The 16,645-nt window shown below is 28.6% G+C and overlaps 1 protein-coding gene across 6 annotated transcripts in view; it reads right to left on the bottom strand.

Moving 5' to 3' along the window:
- LOC101236772 (transient receptor potential cation channel subfamily A member 1) overlaps positions 1–16,645 on the bottom strand; it is a 103,134-nt gene that overhangs the window by 54,435 nt on the left and 32,054 nt on the right. For all 6 annotated transcript variants that reach the window (XM_065793163.1, XM_065793162.1, XM_065793164.1 and 3 more), the window contains one exon: positions 3,648–3,804. In XM_065793163.1, coding sequence (XP_065649235.1) covers positions 3,648–3,804 — 157 coding nt within the window. The remainder of the gene's footprint in view (positions 1–3,647; positions 3,805–16,645) is intronic.

The following is a 16,645-nucleotide window of genomic DNA, read 5'->3' as shown; positions in this document are numbered from 1 at the left end:
TTGAACTTGTTCTTGATGAGTACAGCAATAGTTTTGGCTAAAATCAAAGTGTATTAATAATTCACCATTTATAATATTATCTATTTGGTGGCGATAAACAGACGCTTGGTGATGTTTAATTAAATGGTGAATCCAAAATTGAGGTAGCATTTTCAAAAAATCTGTATATGTTGCATACAAAGACTGTTTGATCATCAGCATGTTGCCATGGGTTCTATTACTTCAGATTGGTTATCAGTCACTAGTGGAGTCCTACAAGGATCTGTTCTAGGACAGATCCTTGTGGGATTCCACTAGTGACTTGTGGGATTCCACTATTCGACTTATACATCAATAACATTACAGACCCAGTTAGCAATCCAATGAAGTTATATGTTGATGACAGTAAAGTTATTTCCACCAATTTGACCCCTGACAGCCCAACTATGCTCCAAAACGACATAAATCAAATTACATCTTTTTACATTATGGCGTTTACGTCTAAACTACAAAAAGTGCCTTATCTTACACTTCAACAAAAACAAAATTCTTAAGCACCAATACTATATTTTGACTCCACATGGGATCCAGCTTCTTGATTCTTCTTATAACGAATAAGAGCTTGGCATTTGCAGTTCATACAACCTCAAATGGGACTTGCATACCAAAATAGTATCATCAAAAGCCAACTCTGTCATCGGTCAACTAAAGAAAGCTTTTATCTATAAAAATGCACAAGTCTGGAAGAGACTTTACACATCGCTGGTCAGACCTCATCTCGAGTATGCTGCTCCTCTATGGAACTCATTTTCTGCACACAACATTGAAAATCTTTAAAAAGTTCAAAACCGTGCCACCAAAAAAATTGCGCTTCTTAGAGCATTATGCAGTGAAGCCAGATTATCACATCTTCATCTCACCTCACTAAATGAAAGACGCAATTGAGGTGATTTAATCTACAACTTCAAGTTTATTAAAACTTAGAAAATATTTGTTGGCTTAAACCACAAATTGGCCATCCATATGATCGAATAACTTGAGGACACTCTCAGCATCTCCTCAAAGAGTTCTTTAATGCATCTGACCTGAACAATAACATGCGAGCCATCTCTACTAGATTTAATTTCTTCCTTAATGGAGTTGTCAATCTTTGTCTATTGACAAGGAGCTAAAGAGTTGCTACCCCTTTCAAGCGAGAGAGAGAAAAAACAAAAAACATATTTACTTTGTGCTAAATTAGCACTTTTATTTAGTTTAGTCCTTAATGCTGATATTTTCTTGCTGCAGCTTATTATTATTATTATTATTATTATTATTATAAAAAACAAAAAAAATTTAAAATATCAAAAGTGGCACTAATATAAAACAAAATTTAACGTGTACTATTTTTCAGCTAATAATTTTTTGCTTTGTTTTTTATTTTATTTTTTAAATTGGGTAATTATTTTTGTTATTGATTGTTATGAGAAATTGCCTAAATAAATGTTCTTGCTGATGCAAGATGATAAACGAAAAAAATATTTTATTATGTTAATTCTTCTTTTTTTTTTAAATATCTTCTTTCTTTTTTTTGCAACATTTTTTAAAAGAATTTTTTACCAATTTATTTTCAAAAAAAGATTTCCTTGCTTGAGTATACCTTCACATCAAATATAACTAAATTTTTAACAAGAAGATAAAAGGAAAAAGACAAATAATTTTTACAAGCAACTTTTTAAAGCAAAAACGTTTTGCTGAACAAAAAAAAGGATTGTATCAAATGTCAAAGAAAGTGACAAACTATTTTACAACTAGAAGCATAATTAACATCCTATAATATTTGTCCATAATATTATTTCTACATTTTTTAAGTTGGTTGTCAGTTTTGAGGTAATTTAAATTTACCTTATTTAAAAAGCAAAAAAAAATAATCATATTTTTTGTAAAAAATATGTAATCAAAAAATCATTGATAAATTTATTTTTTTCATTTTTAGTTTGAAAGTTTCAATTACTATTCAGTAAAATCTAAAATAATAATTTTTTTTTGTGTATGTATATAGTGCCCTAAAGTCTAGTGGATTTTAAGAGAACATTGTGTTATTCATTAAAACCCATATCATTATAAAAAGGCTTAAATCCTATCTTCATATTGAAAATTCTAGACCAGATTGAACAGTTTAAACCTGGTAGGAAATCATGCAATTTATGCTTGATGGAGAAATATCATTCAATTTCACTAACTGAATTTATTAAACAATCAAAATGAACTTGCACTGTCAGTGTCACCATGAAAATAAACATATGATCAATAACTTTAATATTATTACAGCAGACTCTCTTCAGTATATTTTTTTGTTGTTACATTTTTATGATTTATAAAAATATGATGAAGTTCTTGATAGTTTTTTTTTCCAAATAAAAAGTAAACTAAAAGATTGTCTTTTTAGCAGCTTTTTCGATTTCAATTTCTTCTTAATTTTCCATTCCAGCTGTTTAATCATTTTTGATGACACAAAAACATTCTTCTTATAATTTTAAATCTCTAATTTTTGCAAAAAAAAGTTTAATTTGTTTGTTTCTTTGAGGCAAACTGAGATAAGACTTCTGAATAGTATAAACTAGCTTGTAATAGTAAAAAATTAAAATTTCTTCAATGCTAGCCATAATTATAAGATATCTCTTGAAAGCTCAAAAAAAAGTGATGAAAACAGCTTTATTATACGCAAAACAAACAATAAAAATAATAATTTAACAAACATTTTTAGTTTGTGGTGAGTAAACTTCACTATCTTGTTGAGACACAGTTTACAAGTCAAGCATGAAATAGATCAACCTTTTTCATTAATCAGGAGTTATCAGCAGGCATTTTGCGCTATCTTCTTAACAATAGCCTATCAGTTCTCAATAGGATTGAAAAAAGAAGAACTTCCACATCAATGATAGACCAATAGTACACCTTATTGTGTAATCCAGTCTTTAACAAACACAACACCATCCATGTGTAATAACTATTTGTACAACTAAGTTCCTCAAAACATTTCTTAGCCATAACTAGACTAACAAAAAAACATGTTACTTGCACAATGCATTTATACAACTATTCACAGTCATACTTCATTGCATTTTCAAGACATATACTGAATAAATATGTTTTATGGTCAGCATTGCATGAAGCAAAATTACTTTTGGTGTCATATGAGTGATAAAAACTCATAATGGGAGGGTTAATAAACTATTATGACCAAAATTGTATCTAGTTATATTAAAATGGATTGCAAACTTTTTTTTTAATTTTTTAATTTAATCATCTAAAACAAGTCAAAAGAATCCTAAATATCCAAAATCTTCATTTTGAGTTGGTTGAGACATCATTGGTTGAGACATCATCTAATAATATCTCAAATAATTCTAACCAATAAAAAAAAACAGAAATCATTAAAAAAATTAAATAAATGCAGTTAGAGTTCCTTTGTAAAACTTTCATGATATTTTGACTCCATGAAATTTAACTATGTAGGTTCTATGTAACATAACGCAAACTGATTTTGACTGTCAAAATAAGTTTTAAGTTTGACTAAAAAAATATTTTCTTTTAATACAATATTTTAAAAATTTAAGATAGCATACATTTTGATAACTGTGGTAATTTGATTTGTAGTTACATATTTGCATATTAATTTTCAATACCTAAATGTCCTTCCATAGCAGCAAAATGTAAAGGAGTCATGTTCTCCTTATCTTGACATAAAATTTTTGCACCATACTCTAACAACAGATGACATACATTATAGGAGCCAGCACTTGAGGAGCAATGCAGTGGTGTCATTTTTGATTGGTCAGTTGCCTAGCAAAAACAAAGCAATTACATATTTAACTTTGACTTCACAATATTTAGTAAATTTACAAATTTTAAAATTTTTATGTAATTAGTATATTTTAAGAAAAAACTAAAAATTATAAAAACGAAATATCTTAAAATAATAATGTACAATACAGTTTTTGAACTATACAGACAACTTTTATAAGTTATTGTTTTTCAATTTGTTTTTAAGATTATATTTGTATTGTATATGTTATTGTAAGTTTTAACATCAAAAGCAATTTTTGATATTAATTTTCAAAATTGATCTTGTTATAATTAATAAATATCAGGAAAAAAAACTTTTGTACTTTTATTTAAGAATTTGATTTGAAAAATTAAAATGAGTTATTATTATATAAAAGTTTATATGATTGTTCTATTTCTTTGTTTTAAATTTTCTAAATTTTAGGATTCTTCTACTTGCTTTTAGGCTTTGTGGACACAATTTTTACAAATCCTTAAAAATATGAAAAATGCTATACTCACTTTAGCATTTTAAATCTTAAAAATTTGTTAAAATGGACAAAATTATATTTTGTAGTAAGGTAATTTAGTAATATAACACAATTACTGCAGCAAAAAAGCTAACATAATTGGTTGCTTGTTTGATGTTCTAGCTAAAAAAGTAACAACCTTTAAACTTTAAAGCCTAAGTTTTGGTTCATCAATGCTAATTTTAAAAGCACTAAAATTACCATTGCAAAATTGCTGCTTTCTTAAGCAATTTTTTAGTTTTTTTTTTGAAATAGTTTTCCTTTATTCTAGTTTATTTTTAATACATCATCATTAAAAGCACAATTACATGTATAAACACCAATTTAACTTATATTTTTAATAAGAAATTAAATTAGCTATAAGTTAGTTAAATATCTAAATATACTGATTAGGAATGTTTATTTGTCATGTTATACCTTCTAACAACTGTGATACTCTCATTATATATAGAAACTATTCTTATCCTATATAAAAGTTACCATTTTAATTTTGATAATATAAATGTATTATCAATATAATACCATGCCAATTTAATATCAATAATATAATACCATGCAAAATTTAATATCAGGCTTCAAATGCTCAAAGAAATAAGATATCTATCAAGATTATTTATATCTTTGAGTAATTGTATATTGTGTAGTAATTTAGTCTTACATTGTTTGTTTCTTTTATTTGTTAAAAAACTATATATATCGCTAGTAGGCCCTTATAAAAAAAAAGCCCTACACTAAACTTAATTTCAAGGAAACTTTGGAAATTTTGATTAATTATTATTTACTGAGTTTTCCAGACCACCTTCATCTTTTATTTTTTTACCTGCATTTTTTCTAATTATCTATATAATATTGCTGAACTTAATAGTAGAAGTAGCAGCAGTAGTGCCCTTTCGAGCATGTTTGACACAGAACTCTTGGCAGCCATTGCAACTGAGTTAATGGCGAGAAAGAAATGCAGCAGCTTTGTTTTATAAGAAAACGTGAACGAAAGTGTATGCAAATATCTAATGCACATAAACTTCAAATTATGTAATGTTAAAACATACTAAAACATATATCAAGTTTTACAGTTTCACTTTTACTTGAAAACTGCATGGTGTCAACCGCTCCTTAATTTTGATCTATAGCCTTTATTTCCGTTAAAAACAATTTTAATATAGTTTTAAAAGTTGATGTTAGTCGATGGGCCAGTGTGGCTGAATGGTTAGCACGCAGAGCTTCTGAACAAAAAAGCCATGGTTCAAGTCCTACCACCAGCCACTTTATTTTTTCAATTTATTAAGATTTTTTAAAATACAATATACTTGTGAAGTTTTATAGAGATTATATACAAACATATGTATCCATATTATACACTTTAACAAAAGAAAAGATTTTTAAAAAAGCTAAAAATTTCAAAGACATCAAAAAACTGGGGGAAATTTGTTGAATATGTGTCATATAAAGTGTCAAATAAAGAGAGCAAGAATTTCTTTGAATGTCGACACTGAGATTTATTTGAAACAGGAGACTAGTAAACTATAACGGCTTCTTGTTTTGTTTTTACTCAGATTTGTTTATCACGTCTGAATCCGTTCTACGGTATTTAATTTTAAGTTTTTTAAAGGGTTTTTTGACGTTTTTTGTTTGTATTCACGGCTGATGATTGCCTTCCGGCATGAAACTTTAAGTCCCGCTATTTAGTTGTTTTTATTCATTTAATCACATAAAGTATAAATTGCTCTATTATTTGATAATATTGAGCACTGTCATACGAACAAGAGTTTTTGTATTTTACACCGCAATACTAACCTCACTTATATTTGCTCCACAAAGTTGAGCACTCTACTTAAGTCGTAAAAACGATGAAAAAAATAAACTTGAATTACTCTACAAAAAATATACCAATACCAACAGAAAGAGACTTTAAATTAAAATTAATAAACAAGACAGAGTTACTCTTAAAAAAGATGAGATGGAAAGCATTTTTTTAATGAATAATGATCTAACAAAGACGATATGAGTTATACAAACTACGGTATTAAATCTGCAATGTGTCCGCCGCAAATAAAAGAAATGTCTATATTTGAAAGAGACCTTATTAAACTAATTATAGCAATAAAGTTCCGTGATGTAAGTAACACTTTTCAAAACAATATGAAAAAAGATATAAAAGCTATACGTTTATCAGACAAAACCCTAGCACAAGCTGACAAAACATCCAATATGTACAAACTATCAAAAGAGCAATATAACAAACTTTTAACAAATGCTATCACCACCACATACAAAAAGGCTAACCCAAAATTAAAAAATCAAACTATTAAAGATGGAAAAAATATTTTATCCAATCACGAGGTATACCGAAAAATTGAAGTAAACGGATCGTCCGAATGTTTCTTCACTTTAAAAGATCACAAAGAAAACTTTGATAACAACCCATCTGTACGTCTTTTGAACCCTTCAAAAAATGAGGTAGGAAGAATTACTAAGATAATATTATCTAAAATTAATTGTGAACTTAAAAGTAAGCTTTATTTAAATCAATGGCAAAGTACAAAAAATGTAATCGATTGGATTAAAAAAATCGGCAGTAAATATTTACACAAGTTTCTAGTTTTTGATGTAAACGATTTTTATCCGTCAATAAACCAAAACACTTTAAACATTGCTTTGATTTTTGCTGAACATCATGTCATTATAAAAATCGAAGATAAGCAGTAATAAAACATGCAAGAAAATGCCTAATTTTCAATAACGAGACGGTATGGTTCAAAAAAAGAGGAGGATTGTTCGATGTCACAATGGGGGCATTTGATGGTGTTGAAGTGTGCGAGCTAGTGGGAATTTTTTTACTATTTCAAATTTCACAGCATTATAATAAGGAAGATTTCGGATTATATTGTGATGACGGCCTTGCCGTATTTAAAAACAAAAACGATCAGCAAATGGACAAAATTAAAAAACATATAACAAGTATCTTTAAAAGTAACGATCTACTCATCACCATCCAAGCTAATATAAAAATTGTAAACTATCTTGATGTTACGTTAAATCTAGATAACAACTCATTCCAACCTTACTGCAAACCTGACAACCAACTAAGGTTTATCCACACTAACTCTAACCACACTCCGAGCATAATTAAAGCAATCCCTCGCAATATCAAACAAAGATTATCTTCCATGTCATTAAACAAAACTACTTTCATGAATTCTACTCCACAATTTTTTTTTTTTTTTTTTTTTTTTTTTTTTTATGTTAATTCACCTCCCCAAGGCCCAAAGGCCACTAAAGACGAGGAGGCTGCTTAATTGTGGCTATAACCTTCTCTCAACTCTATAACTCTGAAACACGAAACTTGACGAACAAGGCCGCTGCGCGGAGAAACAAGTTGAGCGCGGTACTACCAGGGACGTGGTGGGGATCGAACTCGGAACCTCTCGAATATGAAGTGAGCGCTCTACCACTACACCACTACCGCATATGAAGAAGCTCTTAAAAAATCAGGACATAACCCAAAGCTTATCTACCAACCACAACAAATCCAAGCACAAAAAAAACATCGCAAGCGAAATATAATTTGGTACAACCCTCCGCACAGTGTAAATGTCCAAACAAAAATAGGTAACCGTTTTCTGGCTCTCATAGATTTTCATTTTCCACCAGGCCACAAGCTTCATAAAATATTTAATCGAAATTCTATCAAGATTAGTTACAGCTGCATGCCTAACCTGAAATCAATAATCAACTCACACAATCATAAAATATTGCACAACAACAAGCAAATAGAAACCAAGCAATGTAACTGTGTAAATAAATTAATTTGTCCATTAAACAAACAGTGTTTGTTCAACAATATTGTTTAACAAGCTACAATTAATAACGAAGGTAACAAAAAAGTATATTTTGGTATTAGTCACACATCGTTTAAGTTAAGATACGCTAATCATCTAAAATCCTTTGCTTCAGTTAAATACAGAAATGACACTAAACTTTAAAAGGAAGTATGGAGCTTGAAAGATCAAAACATAAAACCTATCTTAATGTGGAGAATAATTAAACGTTGCAGACCCTATAATCTTACAACAAAAATATGCCACCTGTCTCTATAAAAAATATGTAATTTTATCACATAGTGGAACAAATTTACTAAACAAAAAGAATGAAATTGTATCTCAGTGTCGACATTCAAAGAAATTCTTGCTCTCTTTATTTGACACAGGAGACTAGAGAACTATAACGGCTTCTTGTTTTGTTTTTACTCAAATTTGTTTATCACATCTGAATCCGTTCTACGGTATTTAATTTTAAACAGTTTTTTAACGTTTTTAAACATTTTTAACATTTTAAACATTTTTAAATTTTTTAAACAGTTTTTTAACGTTTTTTGCTTGTATTCACGGCTGATGATTGCCTTCGGGCATGAAACTTTAAGTCCCGCTACTTATTTGTTTTTATTCATTTAATTACATAAAGTATATATATATATATATATATATATATATATATATATATATATATATATATATATATATATATATATATATATATATATATATATATATATATATATGTATTTATATATATACATTTATATATATATACAGGGTGGGCCAAAGAAGACCTACTAATGAAAAACGGAAATAACTTTTTTATTCTTTGACATTTATTTTTCTCTTTTTTTAGGTTATAATTGAATTCTTGGAGATTTATTATGGAACCATACAGTACAAAACAGCGCGTTAAAATTATCGAGTTTTTCTATTCTTGTCAACGATCAATTGTTTTGACGCAGGGTAAATATCAGCAACATTTTAATTCCAAAACAGCTCCCACAGCTTTCATGATTAGCAGTTTGGTTGGTCGTTTTGAGGAACTGGGTTCAGTGGCCTACCGTCCTGGACGAGGTGCCCATCGAAATATTCGCACTGAAGAAAACTTGGAAACTGTGGGGCAGAGTGTTGCAGATGATCCATCTGTCTCAACTCGCCGTCGTTCTAGCCAATTGAGCATTTCCAGAACGACATTGCATAGAATTTTAAAATTGGATCTTAAGATGTACCCATACAAAATTCAAATTGTGCAAACACTACTACCGCAAGATCACCAACAACGACTACAATTTGCTATTCGTTTTACACAATTAGCCACACAAATTGATTTTTTAAATAATGTTTTGATGTCGGATAAAGCAATGTCAACAAACAAAACTGTAGATTTTGGGTCTCTGAAAATCTAAGGACAACACACCAACATCAATTGCACCCATCTAAATGTACTGTTTGGTGCGGTGTTATGGCTACTAGAGTTATCGGCCCATACTTCTTCAAAAATGAGGATGGAATGCCGGAATCGATTTCAGGAGCTTCTTACAGAACAATGATTGAAAACTTTGTGCAGCTAATGGCGGAGCAGAATCTTAATTTGTGGTTTCAACAAGATGGAGCAACTCCGCATACTGCTAGACAAACTATGGACCTGCTGCATGAAATTTTTGGCGAACATCTGATTTCAAAAAAATCAGATTTCCTTTGGCCACCTCGTTTGCCAGATTTGACTACGCCCTACGCCCTATATTATTTTTATGGGATATTTAAAAGACAAAGCCTATGTTAATAAACCAGGGATTATTAGACAGTTGAAGCAAAATATTCAAGACGAAATACTGAGCCTTCAATCAGAAACATTGTGTAGTGTAATGGAAAACACATTAAAAAAGCCAATATATTTAATCTATAAAAAAAATTAACCAAAATAAATGATTATTGAAAAAGTTATCCATGTTTAACATTAGTAGGTCTTCTACCCTGTGTGTGTGTGTGTGTGTATATATATATATATATATATATATATATATATATATATATATATATATATATATATATATATATATACATATACATATATATATATATATATATATATATATATATATATATATATATATATATATATATATATATTGATTTTAGTAAAAAAGACAGCATATAACTACTTTATAAATATATTTTAGATATAATTATATATAAACGATATTTGGCTGACCTATTGTGGTCAGCCTCATCAGGTAATGAAAAAAAACGTTACAAAACAACATAAAACCAACTGTTTAAAAAAGAAGACATTAAAAAGCGTAAAGTATAAAAACCAATCAAATAATATAATAGTGACGTCAGTTAAATTTTTGTCAAAATTGGTCCCCAAGTTTTTGTTTTCACATTATTCAAACCAACATGAAAATACAACTCGACTAATTAATTCAAGTAGTTTTGTCAACAATGCTAAAGAATGGAAGATAGACCCTAATGAAATTCAAGTTTCATTTGATGTAGTAAATTTATATCCATCTGTACCAATCGATGAAGCAATACCGGTTGTTATTAGCATATTGAACAATGATTTAGAGGATTTAAAAACTAGGACTAAATTAACTCTTTTAGATATACACCAGTTAATTGAACTTTCACTAAGCAAGTGTTACTTTTTATATGAAGATAAAATCCGAGTTTTACCTAATTCAGATCCCATTGGTTTATTATTGATGGTAGTCATAGCTGAAGGATTTTTGCAAAATATAGAAAAAAGAGACCTTAATATAGCCTTTGTTAATTCATTTCAACCAATAACTTAAAAAAGATATGTAGACGATGCCTATGCTCGCTTTGATTCAAAAGAAAAACAAGAACTGTTTCTTAAAACTTTAAATGAACAAAACCCCTCAATAAAATATACTGTTGAACTTTTATTTGTTGTTTTTGTTTTTATGTTGTTGCTGTTGTTGTTATTTAGATGCCCCAAGAAGACCTAATGATCTTGTCACAGAGCACCAGGGAAGTGCATTAAACCAGGAAATTCATGCCTCCTTCCTTACCATGACGTAAAAATATGTCTAATTCTCGTTTCGAACTTGGATCTCCTGCTTATAAAGCAAGCGCATTAACCCCTGCACCACGGCTGCATAAACTTGAAAAAAGAAGAAAACAACTTAACTTTTTAGATATATCTATTACAAATACAATGAACATATTTTATTAATTTCAAATACACTGTAAGGATGCGATAACCAATATTCAAATAAAACCAAACCCTAACATCAAACCAAGCATAATTACTGTCAACTTTAAAGGGTTTCTTTGTAGAGCAAAACTGCTCCCAAAAACACCTCTCACAAGAAATTGATTTCCTCATAGATACATTTTTAGAAAACGGCTATAACAAAAGTAATCTTATTAAAGTAACCAAAAACTATTTAGACCGCGTTTCAAAAAATACTTCATCTAAATAATTAAATAAGCAGTTTGCTAAACTACCTTAGATACTTATTATTGGCCCTAAATTCCAAAGAGAATTTAGAAAATAAAACATCAGAGTTTTATTTACTTCACCTTCCAATTTAAATAACTTACTATGCAACAACAAAGCAAAACTACCACTGAACTTGAATCCGGGTGTTTACAAGCTTAAATGCTCATGTGGAAGTATATATATTAGTGAGACCAAAAAGAAAATCATTTTAAGAAGTGCGAAACACCAAAGAGCCTGTAAAAATCAAAAATGGTTGAGTTCAGGAGCCACGGAACATTCTAGAACATGCCGTGGTACTTTTGATTGGCTGAATCCTAAAACCTTTGCAGTCATTCCAGAATACAGGATAAGAAAAGTTAGGAATTCCTGGAGATAAATAAAGTAAAAATTCAACACAAGATATTGGACAAACTGTCCTAAATAGAGTTGATGGGGATAATGTGAAAACAAAAACTTGGGGACCAATTTTGACAAAAATTTAACTGACTGTCACTATTGTATTATTTGACTGGTTTTTATATTTTACGTTTTTTAATGTCTTCTTTTTTAAACAGTTGGTTTTATGTTGTTTTGCAACGTTTTTTTTCATTACCTGATGAGGCTGACCACAATAGGTCAATGAAATATCGTTAATATATTATTATATCTAAAATATATTTAAAAGATAATTATATGCTGCCTCTTATTAAAATCAATTTCTATATTTATAAACATATCGTATAACAAGAAATGACTTTTGAAGATATATATACATATATATATACATATATATATATATATATATATATATATATATATATATATATATACATATATATATATATATATATATATATATATATATATATATATATATATATATATATATATATATATATATATATATAATTTTAAAACATCAAGAAATACAGTTTCTCTCAATACAAATGATATTATTATATACGAAATTTTCGCTGGGTTATGGATACCAGTATCATCAGCTTGTAAAATATTAATATTTTACAAGCTGATGATGCTGGTATCCATAACCCAGCGAAAATTTCTTATATAATAATATTATTTGTATTAAGAGAAACTGTATTTCTGGATGTTTTAAAATAATATATAATATACTCTCATACAAGGTGTCATCTTTCAAACATATATATAATATATATATATATATATATATATATATATATATATATATATATATATATATATATATATATATATATATATATATATATAATATATGTATAATATATATACATATAATATATGTACATATATATATATATATATATATATATATTATATATATATATATATATATATATTTATATATATATATATATTTATATATATATATATATTTATATATATATATATATTTATATATATATATATATTTATATACAGGGTGACCGGAAAGTTCTGTCAGTACTTCACAATTAATTTATTTTTAATGTAATATACATAAACTACTGAAATTACAGTAACAGATCAAGTAACATATTTAGTGTAAGTATACCAAGAATTATTAAAATCGGTCTCCTTTTCGGTCCACTGTCAATGATAATCGATGACGCCATGATTGTATGGCGGCACGAATGGTTTCCATAGGAAATTTTTCCCATTCGCGGATCATCACTCGTTTTATGGAGGCCAAGTTGGGATGTTGTTTAGCATTGACTTTGGACTCCATAATACCCACACGCAAAAATCAAGTGGATTCAGGTCAGGAGAGGACAGAGGCCACTCATCCTTAGCAATAAACTTAGGGCTATTCTGTTGGAGCCATTCTTGCGCTGTTTTAGCTGTATGAGCTGGTGCTGAATCCTGTTGAAAATACCAGTCTCCATTGGTATATAACAAATTGGCTTCTGGTTGCAAAATTGCCTTCAGGACACTCTTTTGATAAGATACTGCATTAATTTTGGTGCCACGTTCAATAAAGACCAATGGCAATTTTCCTTTGCTACACACTGCTGCCCATACTATCAACGAACTTCGATTCTGATACCGCTGAACTGTTTCTGAAGACTGAGGTATGTCCTTTAATAATGTTGACCACACAACATTGTTTTTAGCATTAAAACTTTGTTCCATCACAAATAACTTTTCATCAGAAAAGATAATATTCTGTACTGCACAATGACCATACTGACGTAACAACATTTTGCATCTTTGCAACCTAGCCAGCTTTTGATTTGCAATCAATCCATAAACTTTATGCTTGCGATAAGGTTTCAATCCAAGGTCTAATTTCAATAATTTCCTCATCGACTCCCTGGGTACTCCTTCCTTCTGAGCCAATTTTCGCGCTGACCTTTCAGGGTTTCTCCGAATTTTCTTGCGTATTCGTTTAATACGATCTGAGGTACGAACTGTTTATGGACGACCCGACCTTTCACGGTCTTCAACACGACCAGTTTCACACAACCGTTGGATAGTTCGATAAACACATCTCTCAGTAATTCCATGCACCTTTACTAATTTGAATATTTCAGCACCCGTAAGTCCTATTTTATATATATGTATATATAAAATATATGTATATATAAAATATTTGTGTATATAAAATATATGTATATGTATATATATATATATATATATATATATATATATATATATATATATATATATATATATATGTATACATATATATATATATATATATATATATATATATATATATATATATATATATATATATATATATATATATATATATATATATATATATATATATATATATATATATATGTATACATATATACTTCATATATACACATACTTCATATAGTCTAGCTGGGAAAGTTTTTGAGATTATCAAATTGTTTCTTTCTAACCGCTTTAATAAAGTCATCCTTGAAAGCCAACACTATTCTTTATTTCCAGTAACTTCTTGGATACCTCAAGGTTCTATCCTTGGTCCTGTTTTATTTCTTATTTACATTAATAATCCTCCAGACAACCTTATATCTAAAGTAGCTCTTTTGCTAACAACTCAACTTTATACTCCTGTCTTGACAAAAAGTCTTCTCTTTTTGATCACTTAAAACAGGCAGCTGATCTTGAATCTGATCTCACTTCTGTAATAGATTGGGGCTCACAATGGCTTGTAAACATGATTTACTGCAAACAACTATTGCAATACTGTCAACATTCCTATATTAATAAATGGGAACCCTCACACTGAGTCCCCTTCTTTACGCCTTGGATTATTGTAAACTATTGACCTTTCATGTAAACCATACATACAATCGATTGCTAAATTACCAATCCACTAAGGTTGCTTTTTTATCTTGCTCAACATTTTCCTACTCCTGATTCCTTTTACTTAATCCTGATTTCATTATCTATCTCTAGAAATCTCTTGTTCGTCCCTGTATTGTCATATTTGGGCTGGCTCTTCTAACAATGCTCTTTCTCTTCTAGACAAGGCCAAAAAATATATTGTAAACATAGTTGGACCCACTTTACCTGAGCTGGTCCAATATCAAAGATTCATTCCTTTACAGTATCTGTCGCTGCATGCTCTAAAAACTTTTATTTGTCTAGCCTCTTTCACTGCATTTCAACCCTTTGGAACTCTAACCCATTTTTATGTTTTTCTAACTCATACAACCTACAACACTTTAAGTCTTCTGTCAATCCTTACTGTGCTATATAACTCTATTTTTTCTGAGTAACTCCCAAATTAATAGTGGTTGCTTGCAGCCTTGTTATGAGTGAATCAGAATATATATATATATATATATATATATATATATATATATATATATAAATATATATATATATATATATATTTATATATATATATATATATATATATATATATATATATATATATATATATATATATATATAAATTAAATATTAAATGTAAATAAATATAATAAATGCAAATAACAGCAACAATATATTTACTAGTAAATATTATACAAAGGTGTTAAATAACATAATACCGACTCGAAGGTTCACTCTCATTTAGCCTGGCTAAAACGAGGAGAGCAACCTTGTAAACAATATAAATTCATAAAGGACAAGCACAAGAAAATGAACAAGTTTCAAAAAATAAATACAAGTAAAATAAAAAAGAATAAATGAAAACAAACCCAAAAAAAAGCAAAAAATAGAATAGAATATATATACATATATGAATATATCACTATAACATTAGTGGAAAAGTCTATTATCTCTAATTAAATGAATTTAAGAAGAATTTAAGTTTTTCTTTCAGACTTTTTTTATTTAGTTTAGAGAAATGAAGAGTATTTATCTTACTTTGTAAGAAATTCCAGTCACTAATTGCAGAGTTTTCAAAGGAATGTCTACCATAAAATTTTGTATCAAAAGCTTTAACACACAATCTGCCTCTTTGAGACATATATTGGGTATGAGCATGTATTAATGGAGTAAACCATTCTGTAAAAATAGAGGGCATCTTATCATTAATGCAACTGTGAAAAAAAGACAGTTTTCAATTTTTATGTAATTAGAAAAATCATTAATTGGAGTTCCTTGAATGAATCTATTATGTTGGAGTTATGTGGTAAAAAATTTATCATTTGTATAACTTTTTTCTGAATAACAGAGAGACGATTCTTGATAGAAGAGCTTTATCCCCAAGATAAACAACCATAAGTGAGGTGTGAACTAAATAAGGCAAAATATATAGATTTTAATGTTAATTTGTCAACAAGATGTCTAAGTTTAGGCAGAATTGCATTGGATCTATTTAATTTTATTTTAAATTCATGATGAGGATTTTTTAATCTTGGTTTGAAAATAATCAACCCAGTTTTACTTGTATTTGAAGAAATTTTGTTGGTATTTGTGTCATCAGCGAAGTGATAGACTCTACAAAATTATATGGCTTTGGAAAAATCATTTATATAGATTAAAAACAATAATGGACCCAGCACAGACCCTTGAGGCACATCAACAGTGACATCACAAATATTCGAGTTCGATCCGTTAACAGACATAAACTTTTTTGTTTTCTATTTGTAAGGAAAGATTTGTAATCAAAAGAAATAACAAATAATAACAGA

The sequence above is a fragment of the Hydra vulgaris genome, chromosome 03 (genome assembly GCF_038396675.1).
Source record: "Hydra vulgaris chromosome 03, alternate assembly HydraT2T_AEP".
Taxonomy (NCBI): domain Eukaryota; kingdom Metazoa; phylum Cnidaria; class Hydrozoa; order Anthoathecata; family Hydridae; genus Hydra; species Hydra vulgaris.
This window is presented reverse-complemented; position numbering and strand designations above follow the sequence as displayed.